Consider the following 19,319-nt stretch of genomic DNA (forward strand, 5'->3'; position numbering starts at 1 on the left):
GGACTGAATGGTTGAAGTTGGAGGACGTTATATAGGCAAAGAACTGTCTGGTGGCTTTGCTTGATTTTAATCCAGTGAAGTACAGTCCATTAATGTCTTCCTGCTGATAGCTGATCTAACAGTTCTGCAGTATATACGGTGTTGTGATATGCCGGTAGGCGATCACTATGTAAAAACTAACTGTGGGTAGAATATAAACTATGTGGAAGGCTTGATAATGATGCTTTTAATACCAAACCCCATCCCTCTAGGAGGTGCTGTAGCGATTCCCTTAGCAATAGCAGGAGAAACGTCTAGCATTTGAATACTTCAGTCTTGGCAGCATGTTTTAGATGGCAGGAGCTCCTTATCTTTGTGTCCTAACTATGTATTTATACTTGTCTTTGCTGATATCCTGTAATGGGCACAGCAGCAATCCAGAGGGAAAAAAATACCGACAGCATGGCTAATATCGAGGGCTGCTGGGTGCTGTAGGAACAACTGCTGGGCTGCAAGCTCCCCAGTTCTGCTTTAACTAAAGTGGTTCATATTTAAGCCTTGTTGCTAAATAAAAAAAGTTGCAGGTTCAGGACAACCTCATTTTAATTGATCTTTCATTTGAAAATGTTTTTGTTTTTGTTGTTGTGTAGTTGACCATGCTTTAAATGCAACCCTGATACAAGAGTTGTAAATAAAACCACAGCATTATGTGGCTGTGGCTGTCTGCCCTTCTGCAGTGAGCACCATTGAAGATGCAGTGACATACAGTTCTCTCAGCACAGGCCTTTTGATTGTGGTATGAAGCGTTCCCTCACTGAAAATATCAGAAAGCGATGTGAATCAAGAATATATCAAGCTGAGACCGTTGGAACAACATAGCTTAGGCAGGCTAATACAGGCCGTGGGAAATACTTACAAAATGTACAGCAGCTTTTTATATTAATTTGCAGCTATAGGCACAGTCTTTCCCAAGAGAAGATGCTAGGGCTGTCCTCTGATTGCAAACCCTGTGTAATGTTCTGTGTAGACCCAGCACGAGGCTTCCAGGTTACTAGTAAAGTTTAGCTGTAGGTGTTTCGTCTGAATGGCGTATTTCCCATCAGAGTGAGAAAAGGGAATAAAAGTGTTATGTCAGGCAACCATGCTTGCTTAAGAACCTTCTGATATTTCCATACTCCTTGAAATAAAGATACCTAATAATGTATTATGAGAGAACTTTGGTACTTAAACAAAGGGGCTTTATAGGATTTGTGAAGAATTTATCAGTTCCATGGAATCCTATCATGCTGAAATTGCAGAGTATTAGTAATGGAATGCAAGTTGTTTCTAATGAAAATAGTTTTGATTTAAGCACATGTTAGCAATGGGTGTTCATATAGTAAATACACTTCTTACACACATTGCCTTGGCTTACTGATACCTGTGTTTTTTCTTGCTTTTATCAGGACTAATGACTATTCATTTCGCATTTTACACAGACACGGCAGATGGTGTATCTCAAGAGCTGTTCTCTGCAGGCCTGGTTGATGGCCACGATGTAGTTATAGGTAAATTACGTTTCATTCTGAGATTATGTTGTAGCCAAAACTTAGAACATTAAATGGATGCAAGCCCATTCATAATTTCATCTGTCCTTGGATTTTTATGAAAACATGCACACTGTAGCATTCTTCTTCAATTCACAAGGCATATTTCCTTGACATGAATTAGACAAATGCTTCATTTTAGCTTAATTCAGATATTCCTTCTTAGCTTCAGTCTTACGTTCTAAAAATATTTTATCTGTAAATTTGTGCTTCTGTTGTCCTCTGTCTTTTCTGTTCCTTCTGACAAGTCCCTTTGGATTATGACTGTTGTGTAACTGGCCCTTGTCAGCCTTAATAACTTCAGTAAATCTCAGAGAGGGAGAGAAAGGAAAGAGGGTTTAGATTCTACAGGATCTTCATGGATAATGGGCAGCCATCTTCCATGGCTGGTACCAGGCTGGGAAAGACCACTTGAATAATTTTACTTGACAGCTGAAATTATTAAAGTGGTCTTTCCCAGCCTGGTACCAGTCAGATGGGGAAAATTTCCTAGTATGTTCAGAATTGGTGATTTCTCTGTTAGGGAACTCAAGCTATGCTTTTATAATCCCAGGCTGAAGAAGGCTTAAATAAAATCCCCAGCTTCAGTTTAAATCAGGGGGGCAACAGGAAGACTACAGAATCTTGAATCTACTTTAGCTAACATTGTTGACCCTAGGCTTTCAAAAGAAAAGTAGAGGATTTGCTTTTACATAGATACTGGAAACTGTTTCAGGGTGTTGATGTGAGCCCTGCCCACAGGCCAAAGATCTATAGATTCATTTGGTGCAATAGACTTACAGTATATTTGTGGACCTTCACACATTCTTCTTTCTTTTTAAAATTTCCTTACTTATTCATTCGTGTACATAGTATTTTTAGAAATTATGTGCAAGGGAGGGATATAATATTCCATATTCTCCCATGAGAGATGCAAGTTGCAGCAAAAACAAACACCAACACTTGCTTTGTGGTTTAGCTCTGTCACTTTCCAGAATGATGAAGAATCAGTGCCATATCTTTCAGTAAAATGCAAGATATTTAAGCCAGCCATGCTTCATCCCTTCAGAGCTTCTGTTTGATAAAAAAATTAAAAGTTATGTCAAATAGAAGAAATTATGCCATTTGCTTATAGTGTTTGCATCTTCACTTATAAGCAGTTTTCCTGCCCTCCTTCCAAAAATATTATTCTTTGATTTGGAATGGCAAGGATAAATTTAACCTTTTTTTGTCCAGGAAGAAAAAGGTACTATACGTTCTTTCCCTGTTTCCAGTTCAAAGCATCTAGTGAATTACATGCCATTTTTTTTCAGGTGAAATGTGCAGAAAATTGACCTGCTGCTGATATGAGCAAAAACAAAAATTGAATTCAGTGAAAGTATTTTGGGATTTGAGATTCTACCTATTTTCTTAATGAACTGTAAAAAATTGGAAAACCTAGAAGAACATGGCAATATTTCTGTCTTACACATATCTCTATACTGTATTTTAATAACTATATTGAATAAATCTGAAAACATCCCACAACACACATGTTAGGTAGAAAGCCTGCTTATTGTATATGTCGATAAGCACACTTTCTGTGTGGTGTTGATTTCAAGTAGGCTTCATGTGTGTTGTTTAAAAAGATTTGACATGAGTAACCCAGGCTCAGCATAAGCTTGAAAAGAGAACTAATAGCTCTGGGCTGCTCAGTGTATCTGTAAAATAGAGAAGCATGAACTTTTTTTATGACTTTTTTCTCTATTTTACAGATACACTGAGCAGCCCAGAGCTATTAGTTCTCTTTTCAAGCTTATGCTGAGCCTGGGTTACTCATGTCAAATCTTTTTAAACAACACACATGAAGCCTACTTGAAATCAACACCACACAGAAAGTGTGCCTGAAGTGTGCTTATCGACATATACAATAAGCAGGCTTTCTACCTAACATGCATGTTGTGGGATGTTTTCAGATTTATTCAATATAATTATTAAAATACAATATAGAGATACGTGTAAGACAGAAATATTGCCAGATAAAAAGCACATGTAACTTTCCTTGAACTCATCACTTCTCACTGTGTCTGCCATTTCCCCTCTTAACCTAAATTTAAAGGTGCTTTTCAGAATAAGAGTCTCTTTCTTATATTAAACCATAAATCAGCACTTAGCCTGATACCTCTAATAAAAAAAAGATTTATAACCCATTTCCTAAAGTAGGGTCATCCATGAAATTACCACATTCATTCATTTAGAAAACATTGCTTGCATTAGTGGTAAACAAATTGCCTCAAATCAAATGATTTTATGTTGTAAGAGTAGAAATAAAGGTAATCCTCTCTTCCTATAGACACACTTGCACACACATACACACAACGTACTTATGATGCTGCGGAGACATTTCCTGTATCCATTTTCTACCCTTGTCAATATGGCCAATGATAAGAGAGTTCAATAACCCTGGAGGAGCACTAACTTGCTGCTTGTGTCTTAAAGCTAAAGCGATCACCCCTTGAATGGCAGCTCGCATCAGACACGGCTATGCCTACATCCAGGCACATTGGGATAGTTGTGTTCCTTCTTGTGATCCTCCCTCCAGGGATGTGAATGTAATTGGGCTCAAGGGACAAACTCTGAATGAGATTCATGCTCAATATCTTTATCCAGCGCCCCGGTCTGGTTAAGAGAGACATCCTAAACTTGTTTGAACGTTAAGCCTTAATCTCTTATGGGAGATGAGGGGATTCTTTTGATGTACTAAGGCAGCCTTCTACAGCCATCTTCCAGATGTGTTAGGCTGATAAGGCAGCGTAACATTCAGTAGCTGCACTTCCTAATGTGAGTCTAGAAACCTCTTAAAAGCCCATTAGTTTTACCTTTTATTCTACGTTGAAACTGCATTTTAGTTCACTTCAAATCCTGGAGATTTGTATGAATACATGGGATTTCTCAGTGGCAAATTGTATGTAATGCTAAATGTACAGCTGGTTCTCACTTAGCAACCATTCGTTTGATGACTGTTTGAAGTTACTTAGGACCAGTCTTTGCACTTATGACCATTGCAGCGTCCCTGCGGTCATGTGATCAAAATTCGGGCGCTTGGCAACCGGCTCGCACTTACAATGATTGCAGCATCCCAGGGTCACATGATCACCATTTGTGACCTTCCCAGCTGGCTTCCAACAAGTGAAATCAATGAGGGAAGCCAGATTCACTTAAAGATTGTGGTGATTCACTTAATGACCACAGCAAGAAAGGTTGTAAAATTGGGTGTGCCTCACTTAATGACTGCATTGCTTTGCAACTGAAGTTCCCGTACTAATTGTGGTCATTAAGTGAGGACTACCTCTATGACATTACAAGAAGAGGCAGGGCTAGATATACCGCTGACGGGGGCCTCTCTGGGGGGAAAAAACTACACTGAGAAAAGTAGGTGTTCAGGGTATACTAAGTGCAGTAAACGGCAGTCATGCCTTTATAACCCAACACACACATGCAGTGATGTCATGATATAAATGCTCTGATGATGTGCAAGCATTCCATCATCTGATGCACATATGTCAGTTATCTCATTTGCCTGAGGACATAATCGCACATGCTTTGTCATTTGCCCACTTTGCTCTTCCTGCAGATGCTCATAGGCTGGCTAGAACCTTCACCAGGTAAAGCAATTGAGTCAGATGGGTCCCCCCACTTAAGTTTTATTGCTTTCCTGAAAAGTGAAGGTCTTGTTCCACTGGGCTCTAAATTAACATTCCAGCAGAACTGTAGTCACCTAAGAAGAGCCTAACCAGGGATGGCTATTTAGCTTGCTAGATACTACTGTACAGATCTTACTGATAAGCTGAATATGAAATCTCCATTGTAAAATAATTATGTATTTCAGTGAAGGAATATTCTCTGCTGTCATGTTTTGCTTATGAAATTTATATCTGATTTATATCACAGAGAGTGAGCCAGCAAGAGATGTTAAAATACATATGAAATAGATTTCTGGCAAGACTGAATGAAGGGCTGATCGTTAGTCTTATGCACTGTGAAAAGGAAAAACAAAAGCTAGCTGAAATGGCACACTATAACATCATTTTTCAGTAGCGCAGAAAGATCACCTGCAGGAGTTTGCTCACGTTGGTCAGATGCCTAAAGCATGGATTTGCTGAAGGATATTAAAAACGACATAATTACTGCTTTTGAAAAATAGTGATTTTTCAATTACTTTGTTTCTTTTTAAGTGTAAATGCTGCTAAGTTGGCTTATATTAGAAAAGTTATCAAAGAGCCTACATTCAGCCTCTTCCTAATTTGCAAGGGTATTTGTACTTAAAAGACAAGAGAATATTCTAAGACTTATGAATACTTGCCATTTTTTACTTTGTTTATTTTCTTTGTGTCTTTATTTTCCCCAACTTATAGCCCTTGTCTCTTGAAATAGTCATCTGGTTGATGTCTTTATATGTAACTTTCCCCGATTACAGGAAACCCTTAAAGCACAGCTCATTGGGGGAAAAGGTTCAAAGCCGTGCCCACTCCTTGTGTCCTCACATTGCCAGTGCCTTGTTAGATGTTTGGCTCCTAAGATAAAAACAAAAACAGTCTGACCCTACCTGTAGAGAGATTTGCATATCCCTCTGATATCCAAACAGCCAGAGGCCACATTCACATACTTTGCAAAGCTATGGCTTGTTTAAATATGGTTTGATGAATAAGCCGCTGTTTGTGGTGACTGGGCATATTACATCAGCCAACTACAGAAAACTGGAAGGAAATTGTAGTCAAAAGCCCAGTGGTATTAGTGCTGAGCACCTGTGCCCATTGTCCATGGTTTTTTTCCTCCCATGACTAGTTTTATCTATGAATTGGGAGGGTGGTGGTGAGATGATTTCTCTGTGAGATTTCACATCAGGATTCATGATTTATCTAGCAGTAATAGAAGTATCTACTATTAGAACTATTAAAGGTATCCCAGGAAGGAAAACAACAATATAATATAACTCAAATAAAACATTGGTTAAAACATCTATATTGTAATAATCAAACTGAAGGACTAACTTGCAGGGTCTATCACATTTGTTAGGGCTATCATTAACGCCTTTGCAAATGCTCATGGGAATTCTAGTTCTTAGCCAGGCAATGAAATGTCAATAACAACAAAACAGTGAGATGGGCCTGTTTGCTGCCCCAAGTTTAAAATAACGGGCAGACTAACATTGGGTAGGGAAATAAGGTTCTTCTGATATTTGGTCCTAAAAGTAATTTAGGACTTTACAAGTCAACACCAGTATCTTGAACTAGCCTGGAAAGAAATAGTTCAAAATGCAACTATCAGAATGCTGCCTAACTGTAAAGCTTACTATAATCCAGATGCGGGGTTACCAGACAATCAGGCATTATGGTTAGACTGTCAATGTCCAGGCATATCCGGAACTTGAACACCACCACTTGGGCTTTTGCTAATAAAACTAGATCGAGGAATATCTGTGTGTCCCCCCCGCCCCTTTTAGGGGAAGTACAATTCTATCCCATTCTAAGACTGAGAACCAGGTGTTGTTACATAGTTTCAGTTCATTGACTGTCCTCCAACCAGTTACACTCCCAAGCACTGATTCAGTACCTGCATGACTGATGACAAGGAGCCTGGGCTTGCAAGTCAAGCAGGGTTGGTCCTGGTTTTTACATGGACATCCCTGGGCTCTTGATTAAACCGAGACATCAGAAATTATTCCAGAAGAAGGTAATGGGCTCACCCACTGAGCTCGATGTTCAAAAGCAGGAAGGACAGAACAGAACATGAAGGAAGTTATTTAGAACACTTAGAAACTTTTTGTGTAAAAGATTCCCCATTCTGGAAATGATCTTGGTAGCAACAGCAACAGCAGCCAAGTCCTGCCACATCCTCTAAGCATATCAGCTGACTGTATTCTTTTCCTTATAAAGAACAGGTTACATCAAAATTATTTGAAGTTCTTCCATTTCCAGCACTTAACCATGAAAATTAGGCCGTATTCAATATTCCTGACTTAATGTGCATGCAGAGGATGCTGATCTTTTGGCTTGGTTGTTCATTCCGAGCCTATTCATGCAAGCAGTAAATAATATATTTAGCTAATGGATCATGCATAGTAAAATTAGCTGTTAGGTTGTCATGATCCTTCAGAGTGAATATAAATGTATAATTAATAAAAGATAAGACACAGACCTACTATTTCTCCACTTTGTACTCATGGATCCCAGCATGAGTGACCCTGAAGAAGCTACTCTAGAAAAATTATTATTTTTCATTCTAGGGAGGAAAAATAATGTTACCCTGGACTTCAGGCTGAATGCTTCCCCTGGTTAGGGCCATCTGGGATGCCACCAATCATGGAATCAACCCCATTTGGGATGCTTCCTTTATTAAGTGTCTCATAAAAAAATGCCCGATTCTGCTCCTCGTAAATAAATGCCTTCTATTTATTAACTAAATACCACATCACTTTTTGTGTACTTCATGATTTTCATGCTTTGTTTTCCCCAGTTGCTGCTAATTTACAAAAAATAGTAGATGACCCCAGGGCCTTGAAAACATTAACCTTTAAGCTGGTAAGTACAGTACGGTTGGAGATGAAATAATGTTAGTAAATGGAAAAGAATTACTGATCTTTTGAGCCAGGTTTTCTTCATTTCTGTCCTTTATTAGCCTTCTCTTTTTAACTGAATGCTGACCTTTCCAGCATTTTATTAGTCTATGCAAAATGAAATTGGAAAGCAGAAAACAGCCTTTGTATGTAGCTTTTTTTAATTCACTAACTGGAAGCAATAATTTGTAAAAAAGAAAAGCCAGCACCATATCAGACGCTGGTGAGCTGACAAAACCTGACATATATCCTGTGTCCATGTGCTCCTTGGTTGCGCTTGGTGCCTCAAATGGATTGGCTGACAGTGGCAAACGTTATGATTTGTGCTAGTTGAATTCCTGAGCCTACAATAATTTGTTTCTTAAGACAGTAAATCTAAGCTTGGGCATTTGGAATGGAGTTGGCGTTTTTCTGGGTAGATAGCTTACTGTTTAGGAATTGCAGAAGTTATGATGTGTTTCCTGAAGTCCAGGAGGCAATAAAGGCCACGCCACAGATGGTTTAGCTGCCCTCAGCTACAGTGTTGTTCTGGCCTGTTCACCCAGCACGCTTCCTCTTGCTCTGTTTTCATGGGGCCCAGTTCACACGTTTGGTCTGCATCACTAATCCTCCCACACTTGATCATTTGCACATGGAAGTATGGATTCCTTCTGGAGATACGTGTTGGCTTGGGCCCTGAGTTAAAGCAACTTAAGGCAGTTCTTTGAACAAAAATTCTCCTCCTCCTCCCTGTAGCCACTTATATCACCAAAACGTTCCCTGCAAAGTTGGAGAGATGGGTTGAAAAGTGGTCATGGATGCCAGACATCCCCATGTTAAATCAAAATGTCCTCTGTCTCAGCAGCTTCTCTTCCCTGTTCCTCGTTGTTGAGGAATGCTTTGTTTTATTTTTACTCATTTAAAACATTTGTATACAGCTTCCCATTCAAAAACAGTGATACGTTCTGTGATGATTCAGGAGAGAGCGATCACTATTTTTAAAATCAGGTAGCCTTGAGAGTTCACATAGTGCTTCTGTGTGCCGGTGAAAATTCCCGCTGGAGTGCAGCTGTTGCTTAATGGTTCGCTTTAGAGGAAACCAAGAGGGAAAATGATTCTACTGTCCTCAGCAGTGCGAACAGGCCGTAGTGGTTGCAACTGAATTAAATATGCTGGTGTTACCAAATGATTAGAAATATGTCTGGTTGGAATAGTAAAGGGCTAATGTGTAGATGGTCTGGGTTGTGAACAGTTGCAGAGCAGCGTTCAGAGAGGTGCTATCGAAGATACCAACCAGGGCCGCAACTAAGGGGGGGCAAGCGGGGCATGTGCCCCGGGCGCTGCGCTGGGGGGGCGCCAAAATGGGCGCGGAATCCATCGTTGCCCCGGGTGACGCAGACTCTTGTTGCGGGCCTGATACCAACCAGCAGTACTTATGTCTAGGTGGGATGTCAGTTTTATAATTGGACTAGTAAATAATATAATCATCATGTCAGAGTAACAATTTAATATGTAGCGCATTCAGGTTCCTCAGTACCTCCCTCTCCAAGCCACGAGCTAGAAACAGTTCTGTTAGGCCATTATTACAAGCCTCTTTGAGGTTTTTTTCAGTTGCTAAAGTGGGTTATAATGTAGCAGACTCAGCTGGGTCTTTGCAGTCAGTCAGCCATAGCAAATGGTTCTCCTTGTATTACAGGTAGTCCTCGGCTTGCTTCCATTTGTTCAGTGACCATTCAGAGTTGTGGTGGCGCTGAAAAAATGGACATATGACCGGTCCCCGAAGTTCTGGCCAACACAGCACCCCCACAGTCACATGTTCATGTGCCTGGCTCCCGATTACAACGTCATAGGGAGCCGCAATCACATGGTTGTCATTTGTGACCTTTCCTGCCAGCCTCCAACAAGCAAAGTCAATGGGGAAGCTGGCAGGGAAGGTTGCAAATTTCTCTGGTAAGTCACGCCCATCTGCAGTCTCCACCCGCCCTCTCAGGTCTGCCTTGACTTGCACATGGCCTGCGCCGGGCCTCCCCCGGACTCTGACAGCCCCCCTTCCTTGGCACTCCTGCACTCCTTTCCTGGGACTCTTGCCGTTTCCTGCTTAATGACCTGCATGTCTTGGGGTTATGACAGCAACCAGGATTGCCATCACTAAGTGACATGGCCATGTGACATTGTGCTTTACAACTGCATCACTTAGCAATAACAATTCTGGTCCCAATTTTTGTCGTGGCCTGAGGGGTATCTGTACAGTGTTTTGGGTTCTCCAGGTGAGATGTGATCTGTACTTAGCAACAAAGCCCTCCCCGCCCCCCACACTTAGAGTCAACAGTGTACATGCAAACCCCCACTAATAGTAGAGGAGAGAGTTCTCCCAAATGAACCATTGTTGAGTAATTTGGAATCCACTAAGTACCCAGAGAAAATACAATACACTGAACATACAGCCTCTGCTGGGAGGTTTTCTCTTAGAATGAGCTGTCCATGTTACAATTTTAGAAATAAAAGATATTTATGCAGGCTCCCTAGAGGTAAAGATATTTCTGTTTACAGTTGTCTGCTGCAATCACTGGGCATCATAACAAAATATATAGCTTCTTTATTGACAACTTTCTTTAAAATATTTTACCCATAAACTGGTGCCTCAGCTTCTTCCTTCCAAAAAAAAAAAGCTGGGTAGAAATAACAACATAACTTGTGACTGCTTCAGCAAAATTGGTCTGTGGATGCACACCCTGATGAATGCTGGGTTGTATTATTTGTATCGCAGTTTTATTGAAAAGGCTCTAGGAGGCAAGCTCAGTGAACAAAACCATCTTTGTTGCCGGTAGTGTAAGTATTTTTCACAATAATGGTTAAAAACGTAATTACTGACACTTCTGAAACAATTGACTATGGATGATTAATTGCACATGTAGCAAATTTGCACTCTTCATAATTGTATCAATCTGTTGTTGTTAACGCTGGACAAACTGAAAGCTATTTTTTGAAGCCTAGTCTGCCTTAAATAGAAAGCGTATATACTCAGGCTGTTGGTGTAATCAGTAATATTGATTCAAAGATCTATTTATGTCAATAAATATATGAGAACTTTAGTTAATAGCAGCTACATTGACCCAGTTGTATTCAGTAGCAAATTGTTTCAGGCCAGTTGGAGAGGTCAGATATTTTACAGTTAAAGTTAAAGATTTACCTGGGAATTAGTCTCATTGAACCCTGTTTCCTTACTCTGAGTAGTCATATATAAGATTGCATGACTAGTCCAGTCGTTTAAAACATATAGACAATGCCAATAAATTTAACACTACCAAACTTGCATAAAGCATGTGAATCACTCTCTTGTACAACAGCCAAAGGACTATTCACTTATATTAAAGGCTATATTGCTTCTATCAAAAACTCATCCAGCGATCTAAACCTCACTTTTGCAATGGTGATGTCAAATAAAGGTGTAGGAAGAGAGGCCAGATTGAAAAGATACCAGATTAAATCTTCTAACTGCTATGTTGACCCAAGGCTTCTTGACTGAATACCTCATCGTACATAGACAAAATACAGTTTTAAGGCTGCATGGATGTTAAATTTCAAGGTCTGTATCACAAGAGCTTTCCCCAATCTCTTTTAAGCCCCAGTTAACCCTGCTCTTTCCATTGCTGTTTTTCAGGCTTCTGGTTGTGATGGTACTGAAATTCCTGATGAGGTAAAACTGATTGGGTTTGCCCAGTTAAGCGTCAGCTGATGCCAGCGCCCCTGACCCCCAGCAAAAGGGCGTGATTGCAAAGAGGCCAGCTTTACATTGTGAAGGAAATTTTTCAAGCACCACACGTGGAGTTCCGCTTCATCCAGTAGCACCTCACCAGGTTGGAACGAGCGAACGCCCATGGCTCCACCGCTCCTGCTAACATCCCAGAAGCTACCAAATGCTGCTCCAGCAACTGGGCTGGGTTTCCCTGACATGAGAACAGATGGACTGGAAATGCGCTCGAGTGGCTGTCTCCATTGGTTACAAAAAGAATTTTCTGTCAGAGCTATTTCTTCTTTAATTAAAACGGAACCGTGATTGTTTTAGTGGATAATTCTGATTCGTTGGTTGTATGTAGAATGAGCATAATTATAAATGCTAGGGTTTATTAGCCAAACTTGAATTCCTGATTTAAAACCAACTGTGAATTTTTCTGTTTATTTTATATATTTATATATATATATATATATATATATATATATATATCCCCATCCATCCCCTAGCTGTATGAAACTGGAGTTTTTTTTCATTTCATGATTTATGTGCTAATTGCCGTTAAATTATGTTTGTTTAAAGGGAAATTTAGGTTTCTCTCTGAAGTATTTGTCACGATCCCTACTTTTTGAAGTGATATAGGCATTAGTTTGGGTTTTTGTTTGGTTTGTGTGTTCCTTTAAACATCCCTCATTGGATCGTTGGTGGCGTGGGAGGTGCCTTGCAAATATTAACGTTCTAAGATTGTGCCTGAACCTATGCTAATCCAAGCTCATCTCATTTTTAGACTACCATGCTTCAATTTTCTGAGTCATGAGAATGATTATCATAGCAGAGACTCAAGATGAATAAATACGGCCTGCTTTGTTGGGGGAATCTATAAGCTGAAACGTGTAAACAGTTGCCAGTAAGCTAAAATGCCTTTGTTTTACCCATCTTGGATTTGGTTTATCTTTAAGAGATAGGAATTGTTTCATAATAATAAAACTTGAAAAGAATCTGAACTTTACTTGAAATTCTGCAGAACATCCAGGTGGAGTGCAAATAATAAGAAAGGGCTTTGTGCAATGACTTAACTGGTGAAAGGAAACTGACAAAACAAGAAGAACGTGTTACACAATATTTAAACATTTCTGACCAAAGTAGTCATAAGATTAATCTGTGGCATAGATATTTTGGAGTTAATGATTTTGGAATGAGACTTCAGTCTGATACATTTTCAGAGGCGTGGATTTGTTGGATGTCCCATATTAAACCAATTCCTTGCTAAATTTAGGTAAATGGCAGCTCTCTAACCTAAGGGAAAAATGGCAAATGTGTTATTTAAAAATTATTTATAATACCTTGTCATTAATGTTTGAGGTGTTCTAGAGCCATTGGCATACAATTCAGTGTAATTTCATTCCATTCTGTTGTTTACACAATGATTACTTAAAGACTGACTGCAGAGGTAAAGGAAAATAAAAGTGTATTGCACAAATAGGTTGCTGGCTTTTCTTTCGTGATGAATCTGGATTTATTTTAAATTATTCTCTCCTTATTTTCCCTCCTCTTAACCACGGGCCATCCATGGATTGAAACACAAAAGTCAGTTTCTTTAGCCTTTTGTTGTTGTCCTTGTTGTTCATTGTGAGTCACAGGAGGTGGCATTACTAGCCAGTCTTGATTGATCTTGAAAAATGTCAACAGAGTTGGATATGAGTAGTATTCGGAAGGGAGACCACCATAAAATCCCAGTGCTGCAGGCTGCTTTGGAAAGTTGAAAAAAACAATCCTGGAGAAGGAAAATAGTAAAGTGCTTCTGTTCTTCTGCCAAGGAAACTATAGGAATATGTCAAAGTAATCTCCAGGGGTTGAGTTTGATGGAAAAGAGTCTCCACCCACTTTCAGTTGTAATTCCTGCTAATGTATGTTGTGCAAAGCAAGAATACTTACTTGGAATATTTTGAGGTAAACCTTAGAGCCATTCGTTCCCTGGGATCTATTGGTAGTATAGCATAAGCCCATCAGGGGACACAAGTCCATTAAGACTATCTAGACACCGATGTTTCCAATCCAAAAGGACCATTAAAGTTTATTAAGGAAGTTGCATGCTCCAGTAGGCACCCTGTGTCTCTTGAATTTTTTTTCAGAGTTTTCATGATGGGGAAAGGAAAGATTTTGTTGGTTTCTCAGGCTAGAAATAGGAATGTTTATTTCATAACACTATTCACCTATTTATACTTTAATGCTTATTGAACCTATATAAGGAGTTTATTATTAAGCTTACATATCACTTTATTTATTACTTACTTACAGGGCTTATATGGCTGCCTATCTCATACAAGGACTCTAGACGGCTCATAACAATCCATAAAACATAGTTAAAAACAAAGTAACCTTCCCACCGCTGAGCTGTCGATCGGAAGGTCGGCGGTTCGAAACCGCGCGGCGGGGTGAGCTCCCGTTGCTCGTCCCAGCTTCTGCACACCAAGCAGTTCGAAAACATGCAAATGTGAGTAGATTAATTGGTACCGCTTCGGCGGGAAGGTAACGGCGTTCCGTGAGTCATGCTGGCCACATGACCCGGAAGTGTCTATGACAACGCCGGCTCCAAGGCTTTGAAACGGAGATGAGCACCGCCCCCTAGAGTTGGACACGACTGGACTTTACGTCAAGGGAAACCTTTACCTTTACCTTTAACCTTCCCACCAGGCACCAGTCCAAATGTTCTCACAGCTCCCTCCTCATCCTAGCCCAAGGCTTGGAGGAAGAGCCAGGTCTTCATAGCCTTTGGAAGGCTAAACGGGATCCCTCTGATTTCAGGTGGGAGGCTGTTCCAAAGGACTGGGGTGGCCACTGAGAAGGTGCGCCTCCAAGGTCCCATCAGATGGCAACATTTAAGGGAGGGGGCCTGGAGTACACCCACCCTATCTAACATAGTAGGATGGGCAGATACCCTCAGGGAGAGGCAATCCTGCAAGTAACCTGGCCCTGTGCTATGTAGGGCTTTAAAGGTGATAACCAGCACCTTGAACTGCACCCAGAAAGCAACTGGAAACCAGTGCAGCTCATGCAGCAGTGGTGTTACCTGGGTGAACTGCAGGGCACCCAAAACTGCACGTGTTGCTGCATTCTGGACCAGTTGCAACTTCCAGCTGGTCTTCAAGGGCAACCCCATGTAGAGCACATTGCAGTAATCCAAGCAGGAGGTGACTAAGGCGTGGGTGACTAAGCATAAACCGTGATTTATAAATTTATGGTTTATGAATACCTTCACATAACATGCTAAGCCAAAGGTAAATGAACCATGTTATGACTTACTGTGATAGGTGAAGCTGGTTATCATTATCATGGCATACATGTACTGCTGTGCCTTTGCAAATTATATGGAAAGTAAGCTGGTGCAGATGTGGATCCCCCAAGTGGTGCTGGGGCTAGATGGCACTACAGTAATTGGTTTAATTGGACTTGTTGCCAAGCCAAACTGCTCATTTTAACCCTTATAGCTTGAAACAGTTTGGGGCTAAGTTACTTCAAGGATTGCTTTCACCCATACCAACCTGTCTAAAATTGAAGATGGGCTCACGTGTCTTTTGATTTGGATTAGTGCCCTTGTTAGTTCATTGTGTACTGGGTACAAAAGGCCTCTCTGTTATGAGTCGCTCAAGGAGATCTTAAGACACATTTCCTCTGAGCTTTTCAAAATATTATTGCTACTGCTACTTACTGCATGACAGTTTTATAACTGGCTTTTTACAAATTAAATACTCAAAGGCGTGAATATAAATGTTTAGCGCTCTTGACTTTGCAAATTAAATACAAAGAGTCTGACTGTGGTAACATTAGGAAAAAATTAGGGATGCAGAAGGCAAGAGAACTGCACTCTATTGAAAGGGTGAGTTTTCTTTCTCTGTGGACTGATAGGAACTACTGGCTACAAACTGTTCAGGGGGCTGTGATAGAGGCCCAATTCATCAAAGTTCTCCCAGTTTTTGAGCAGACACTTTTGCAAGTCTTTGAACAACTTTTTTCCCTAAGATCTCGTTAGCTGGGTAGAGTTGGTGTGCTGGAGCTTTGTATCACTGCTACATTTCTCTTATGGGAACACTACAGAAAGTCTTCTGCTAGCTTGTGAGTCCTCATTGCAACATTAATACATTTTTCTCCCTCTGCTCTCAGTTCTCTAAATCTCAGTCTCTGTGCAGTAATCCCCCAGGAGCAGTAGTTTAGTTACCTGAACTCCTTCATATAGCTACTGTTGACAGTCGAGGCCATGCTAATACCCCAAGAGAGGGAAAGTATATCATGTGGAAAGTCAACACTGCCTTGGAAATTAGACTGCAGCAGCTAATGCTCAGCCGTGTATTAATGATCACTGTAGTGGCACGAACACTTTCAGAGGTTTCCTGAATGCACTGAATAAAGTATTACTCATAAAATTGTTTGCTATAATATCCAGATATTGGGGGAAATAATCAAAATTCATAGATCGAAATCATCAAGATTTATACCAGTCCTTGCCAAATTTTTCTTCATTCTTTTCTCAACAATTCTCATTCAAGTTGATGGGAAAGAAGGAGCTTTTGATTCTGTTTTCCCCTCTCTTGGTGTGCCTGCCATTAAGCACACTCTAATCCATCCTTTTTCAACCTTCTGACCCTGGAGGAACCCTTGAAATATTTTTCAGGCCTCAGGGAATCCCTGCACATTCAGACTCAAATATAGGCCAGAAGTTACAAAATTATTATTTTCATTTCATGTGTAGGCCTCTATATAAGAACAATTAACAGTGTTCTTAAACAAAAAATAAAGAAGGAAACTTACCTCTTTAATGTGAAGTTGCCCGAATTTGAAATAATTTTTTAAATAAATCATGGTCTCCCAGGGAACCCCTAGTGACCTCTTGTGGAACCCTCGGGTTCAACAGAACCCTGGTTGAGGTACGCTGATCTAATTATTGTATCTGTCTTAAGAGACCTATGGAAATAACAAAATGGGGGCATTGAGAGAGTCTCTCCTGCTATTTAGCACCAACTTTATTTGGGGAAAGGGAAAAAAGTGGATATAAGAAGTTAACTTCCTTTTGCATAGGGGTGGGGAAGTCTGCAGATATCACTGAACTACAATTCCTACCATTCCTTGCCACTGCTAATTGGCTCTTGAAAAATGAGGTTTAGCAACATTTAGAGGTCTACTGGTTTTCCCATCTCTTTTTTTAAGTAATGATATTTTGATCATTCCCCATTCCCCAACCTTCCTACCCCAGAAATAGTTAAGTTTATCACAGTTTATATCCTGCCCTCAACTTCTAGGCTTGCAAGATTCTATATAGTAGATTAAGAGAGAATACTAGTCTCTATATTTATTTATTTATTTATTTATTTGCAAATTTGATTTCTACAGCCACCCTCTGGTACAAGACTGAGCAGCTGAAACCCAGTGAGCTTATAAGAGGAGTGGAATTTTGAATCCATGACTTCTCAGTCTAAAGTCAACACTTTCACTTCTACATTACCCTTGTTTCTCAAATAAAAACATTTTATTCTATTCTGTATCATTTCAAATTGACATGAAGGTCACTGTGTGTGTCTCTCACACACACACCCTTGTGAGTACAAGAAGTACCTATGATGTTTTACCGTCTTTGTAAAAATTTCAGCCAAAACATTCAAACTCTAACGGGATATGTTCTCATCCAAAGAACAAGAAACCTTGGCCAAGAACATCTTGGAGATCAAACTAGCTCCCTCCCTCTGGCTTTTAAGGAAGATGTTAAATATTCAATTATTTTGGAGGACTTTTTTTTAAGGTTTATATTGGATACCATCTTTTTCATTATTCCTTATTTTTGATTTGTTACTCTTACCTGGACGTTTATCTTTTGTTTATTTATTCATTATGGTTTTTGACTGGGGTTTTATACTGTTACTATTAAGGATTGTGATTGGTTTTCAACTGACTGGATGTTTTAATTTTTGCTTTATAAACACTATGTGAGCCACCAAGAGTCATTTAATTGCAATGGGGTAGAAGACAGACAGACAAACAGACAGGATAGATAAACATCTTTCTTTTTTCCCCATCCCCACTATGCAGATCATTCCTCCTCTACTTGAGATCCTCCAAAAGTGTTTTTAGGTATTTTTAGCTATTTTTAAGCTAAATAAGTTTCAAATACAGTTGCTCAGGAAGAAATACTAATGCTGCTTGCATTACGCTTTTGGAAGTGAGAGCAGGATTCTCACTTCGATTTCTTTAGCAGGTGGCACTGGAATACTTGCACAATTATTGTCATTAGGCAGGTGTGCATTCGTGAAAGAAGCATTTGTGCCTTCCAACACCTGTGTGTGCTACACTTCAGTTGTCTTCATTCTCTTGATATTGTCAGCCAACCTACACTCTTCCCAGGCTATGCGTGCATAACAGCAATTCCTTAGTCTCCCCTCTTTTCTAGCCCTCAAATCGTCTTTGACCATGTTAGCTAAAAATTCACAGCATAAGTTCTTACTGCTTCAACGTGGAATGAACACGCTTTGTAAGTTAAGTATCACAGTTAAAAAACAAAGAAAACATCCAGAACTGCAGTTTGTGGCCCTCAAACATGTTGAATGTGGCTGTGGACTAAAAAGTTGATTTTTCTCATCCTAGGCCAGTGTTTCTCAACCGTGGCAGCTTGAAGATGTGTGGGCAAAGCTGGCTAGGGAATTCTGGGAGTTGAAGTCCACACATCTTCAAGCTGCCAAGGTTGAGAAACACTGTTCTAGACAGTGCCTTGCTGCAAGCTCTTTTGCTTCCAGGCTGTCTCAGGTATCCAAAGATTGATTATTTTTCATTTGGGAGATACGAGAGGTTATAAGGATTGTATTCCTTTGAATCAGTACACATCAGTTTTGACTGCAGTAGGATGGAAATTTTTATTGACGAGTAGCTTTAATGCCCATATTCATCTGTTGACCTATTTGCTAGCTTTCTTTTACTTCCTGAAATAATCACTTGCTTCATGCCAATTAATCACAGACTCATCCTGTGAACAAAATCACTTCTTAACATGATACATATAAGATCTCTAAGTAGTTAGCAGCACCCTCTATCAGCTCAGTGTAAGGGCTGGAAAGCAGAGTAAGGGCTGGAAAGCAGAAGATAAGCATTCAAGTTCCATTGGGGAGAAATGCACTTACTGAACTTTAATGAGGTCATTTGTTTCTGGATACCAGGTGTTGGGGAATATGAGTTCGATTAACCTCACATCCTGCTTGTGGGCTTCCCAAAGACACGTCGTAGGAACAGGATGCTGGACTACATGAGCCTTTGGTTTTGTGCCCATAAAACTAACTTTTGTTTTTTATGCATCTTTAATTCTCTGCTAATGAACTGTAGGATTTGCCCATGTAAGCAGAAAAAAAACCCACAAATGCTTTTTTCCAGTGTTAGAAAATCTCTCTTGTTTTCGTTTTAGCTTGTCCTTCATTTATATGATGGCCCAAAT

At 40.0% G+C, this 19,319-nt stretch overlaps 1 protein-coding gene across 2 annotated transcripts in view; it reads left to right on the forward strand.

Moving 5' to 3' along the window:
• STK39 (serine/threonine kinase 39) overlaps positions 1–19,319 on the forward strand; it is a 381,542-nt gene that overhangs the window by 121,208 nt on the left and 241,015 nt on the right. The window contains exons 16-18 of one of the 2 annotated variants that reach the window (XM_063318226.1): positions 1,458–1,526; positions 8,040–8,104; positions 11,780–12,294. The exons of the other annotated variant lie outside the window; for it this stretch is intronic. Coding sequence (XP_063174296.1) covers positions 1,458–1,526; positions 8,040–8,104; positions 11,780–11,854 — 209 coding nt within the window. The 3' untranslated portion in view covers positions 11,855–12,294. Of the gene's footprint in view, positions 1–1,457; positions 1,527–8,039; positions 8,105–11,779; positions 12,295–19,319 lie in introns of those variants that run through there. 2 annotated transcript variants of the gene reach the window in all.

This window comes from Candoia aspera, chromosome 1, assembly GCF_035149785.1.
Source record: "Candoia aspera isolate rCanAsp1 chromosome 1, rCanAsp1.hap2, whole genome shotgun sequence".
Lineage (NCBI taxonomy): Eukaryota > Metazoa > Chordata > Lepidosauria > Squamata > Boidae > Candoia > Candoia aspera.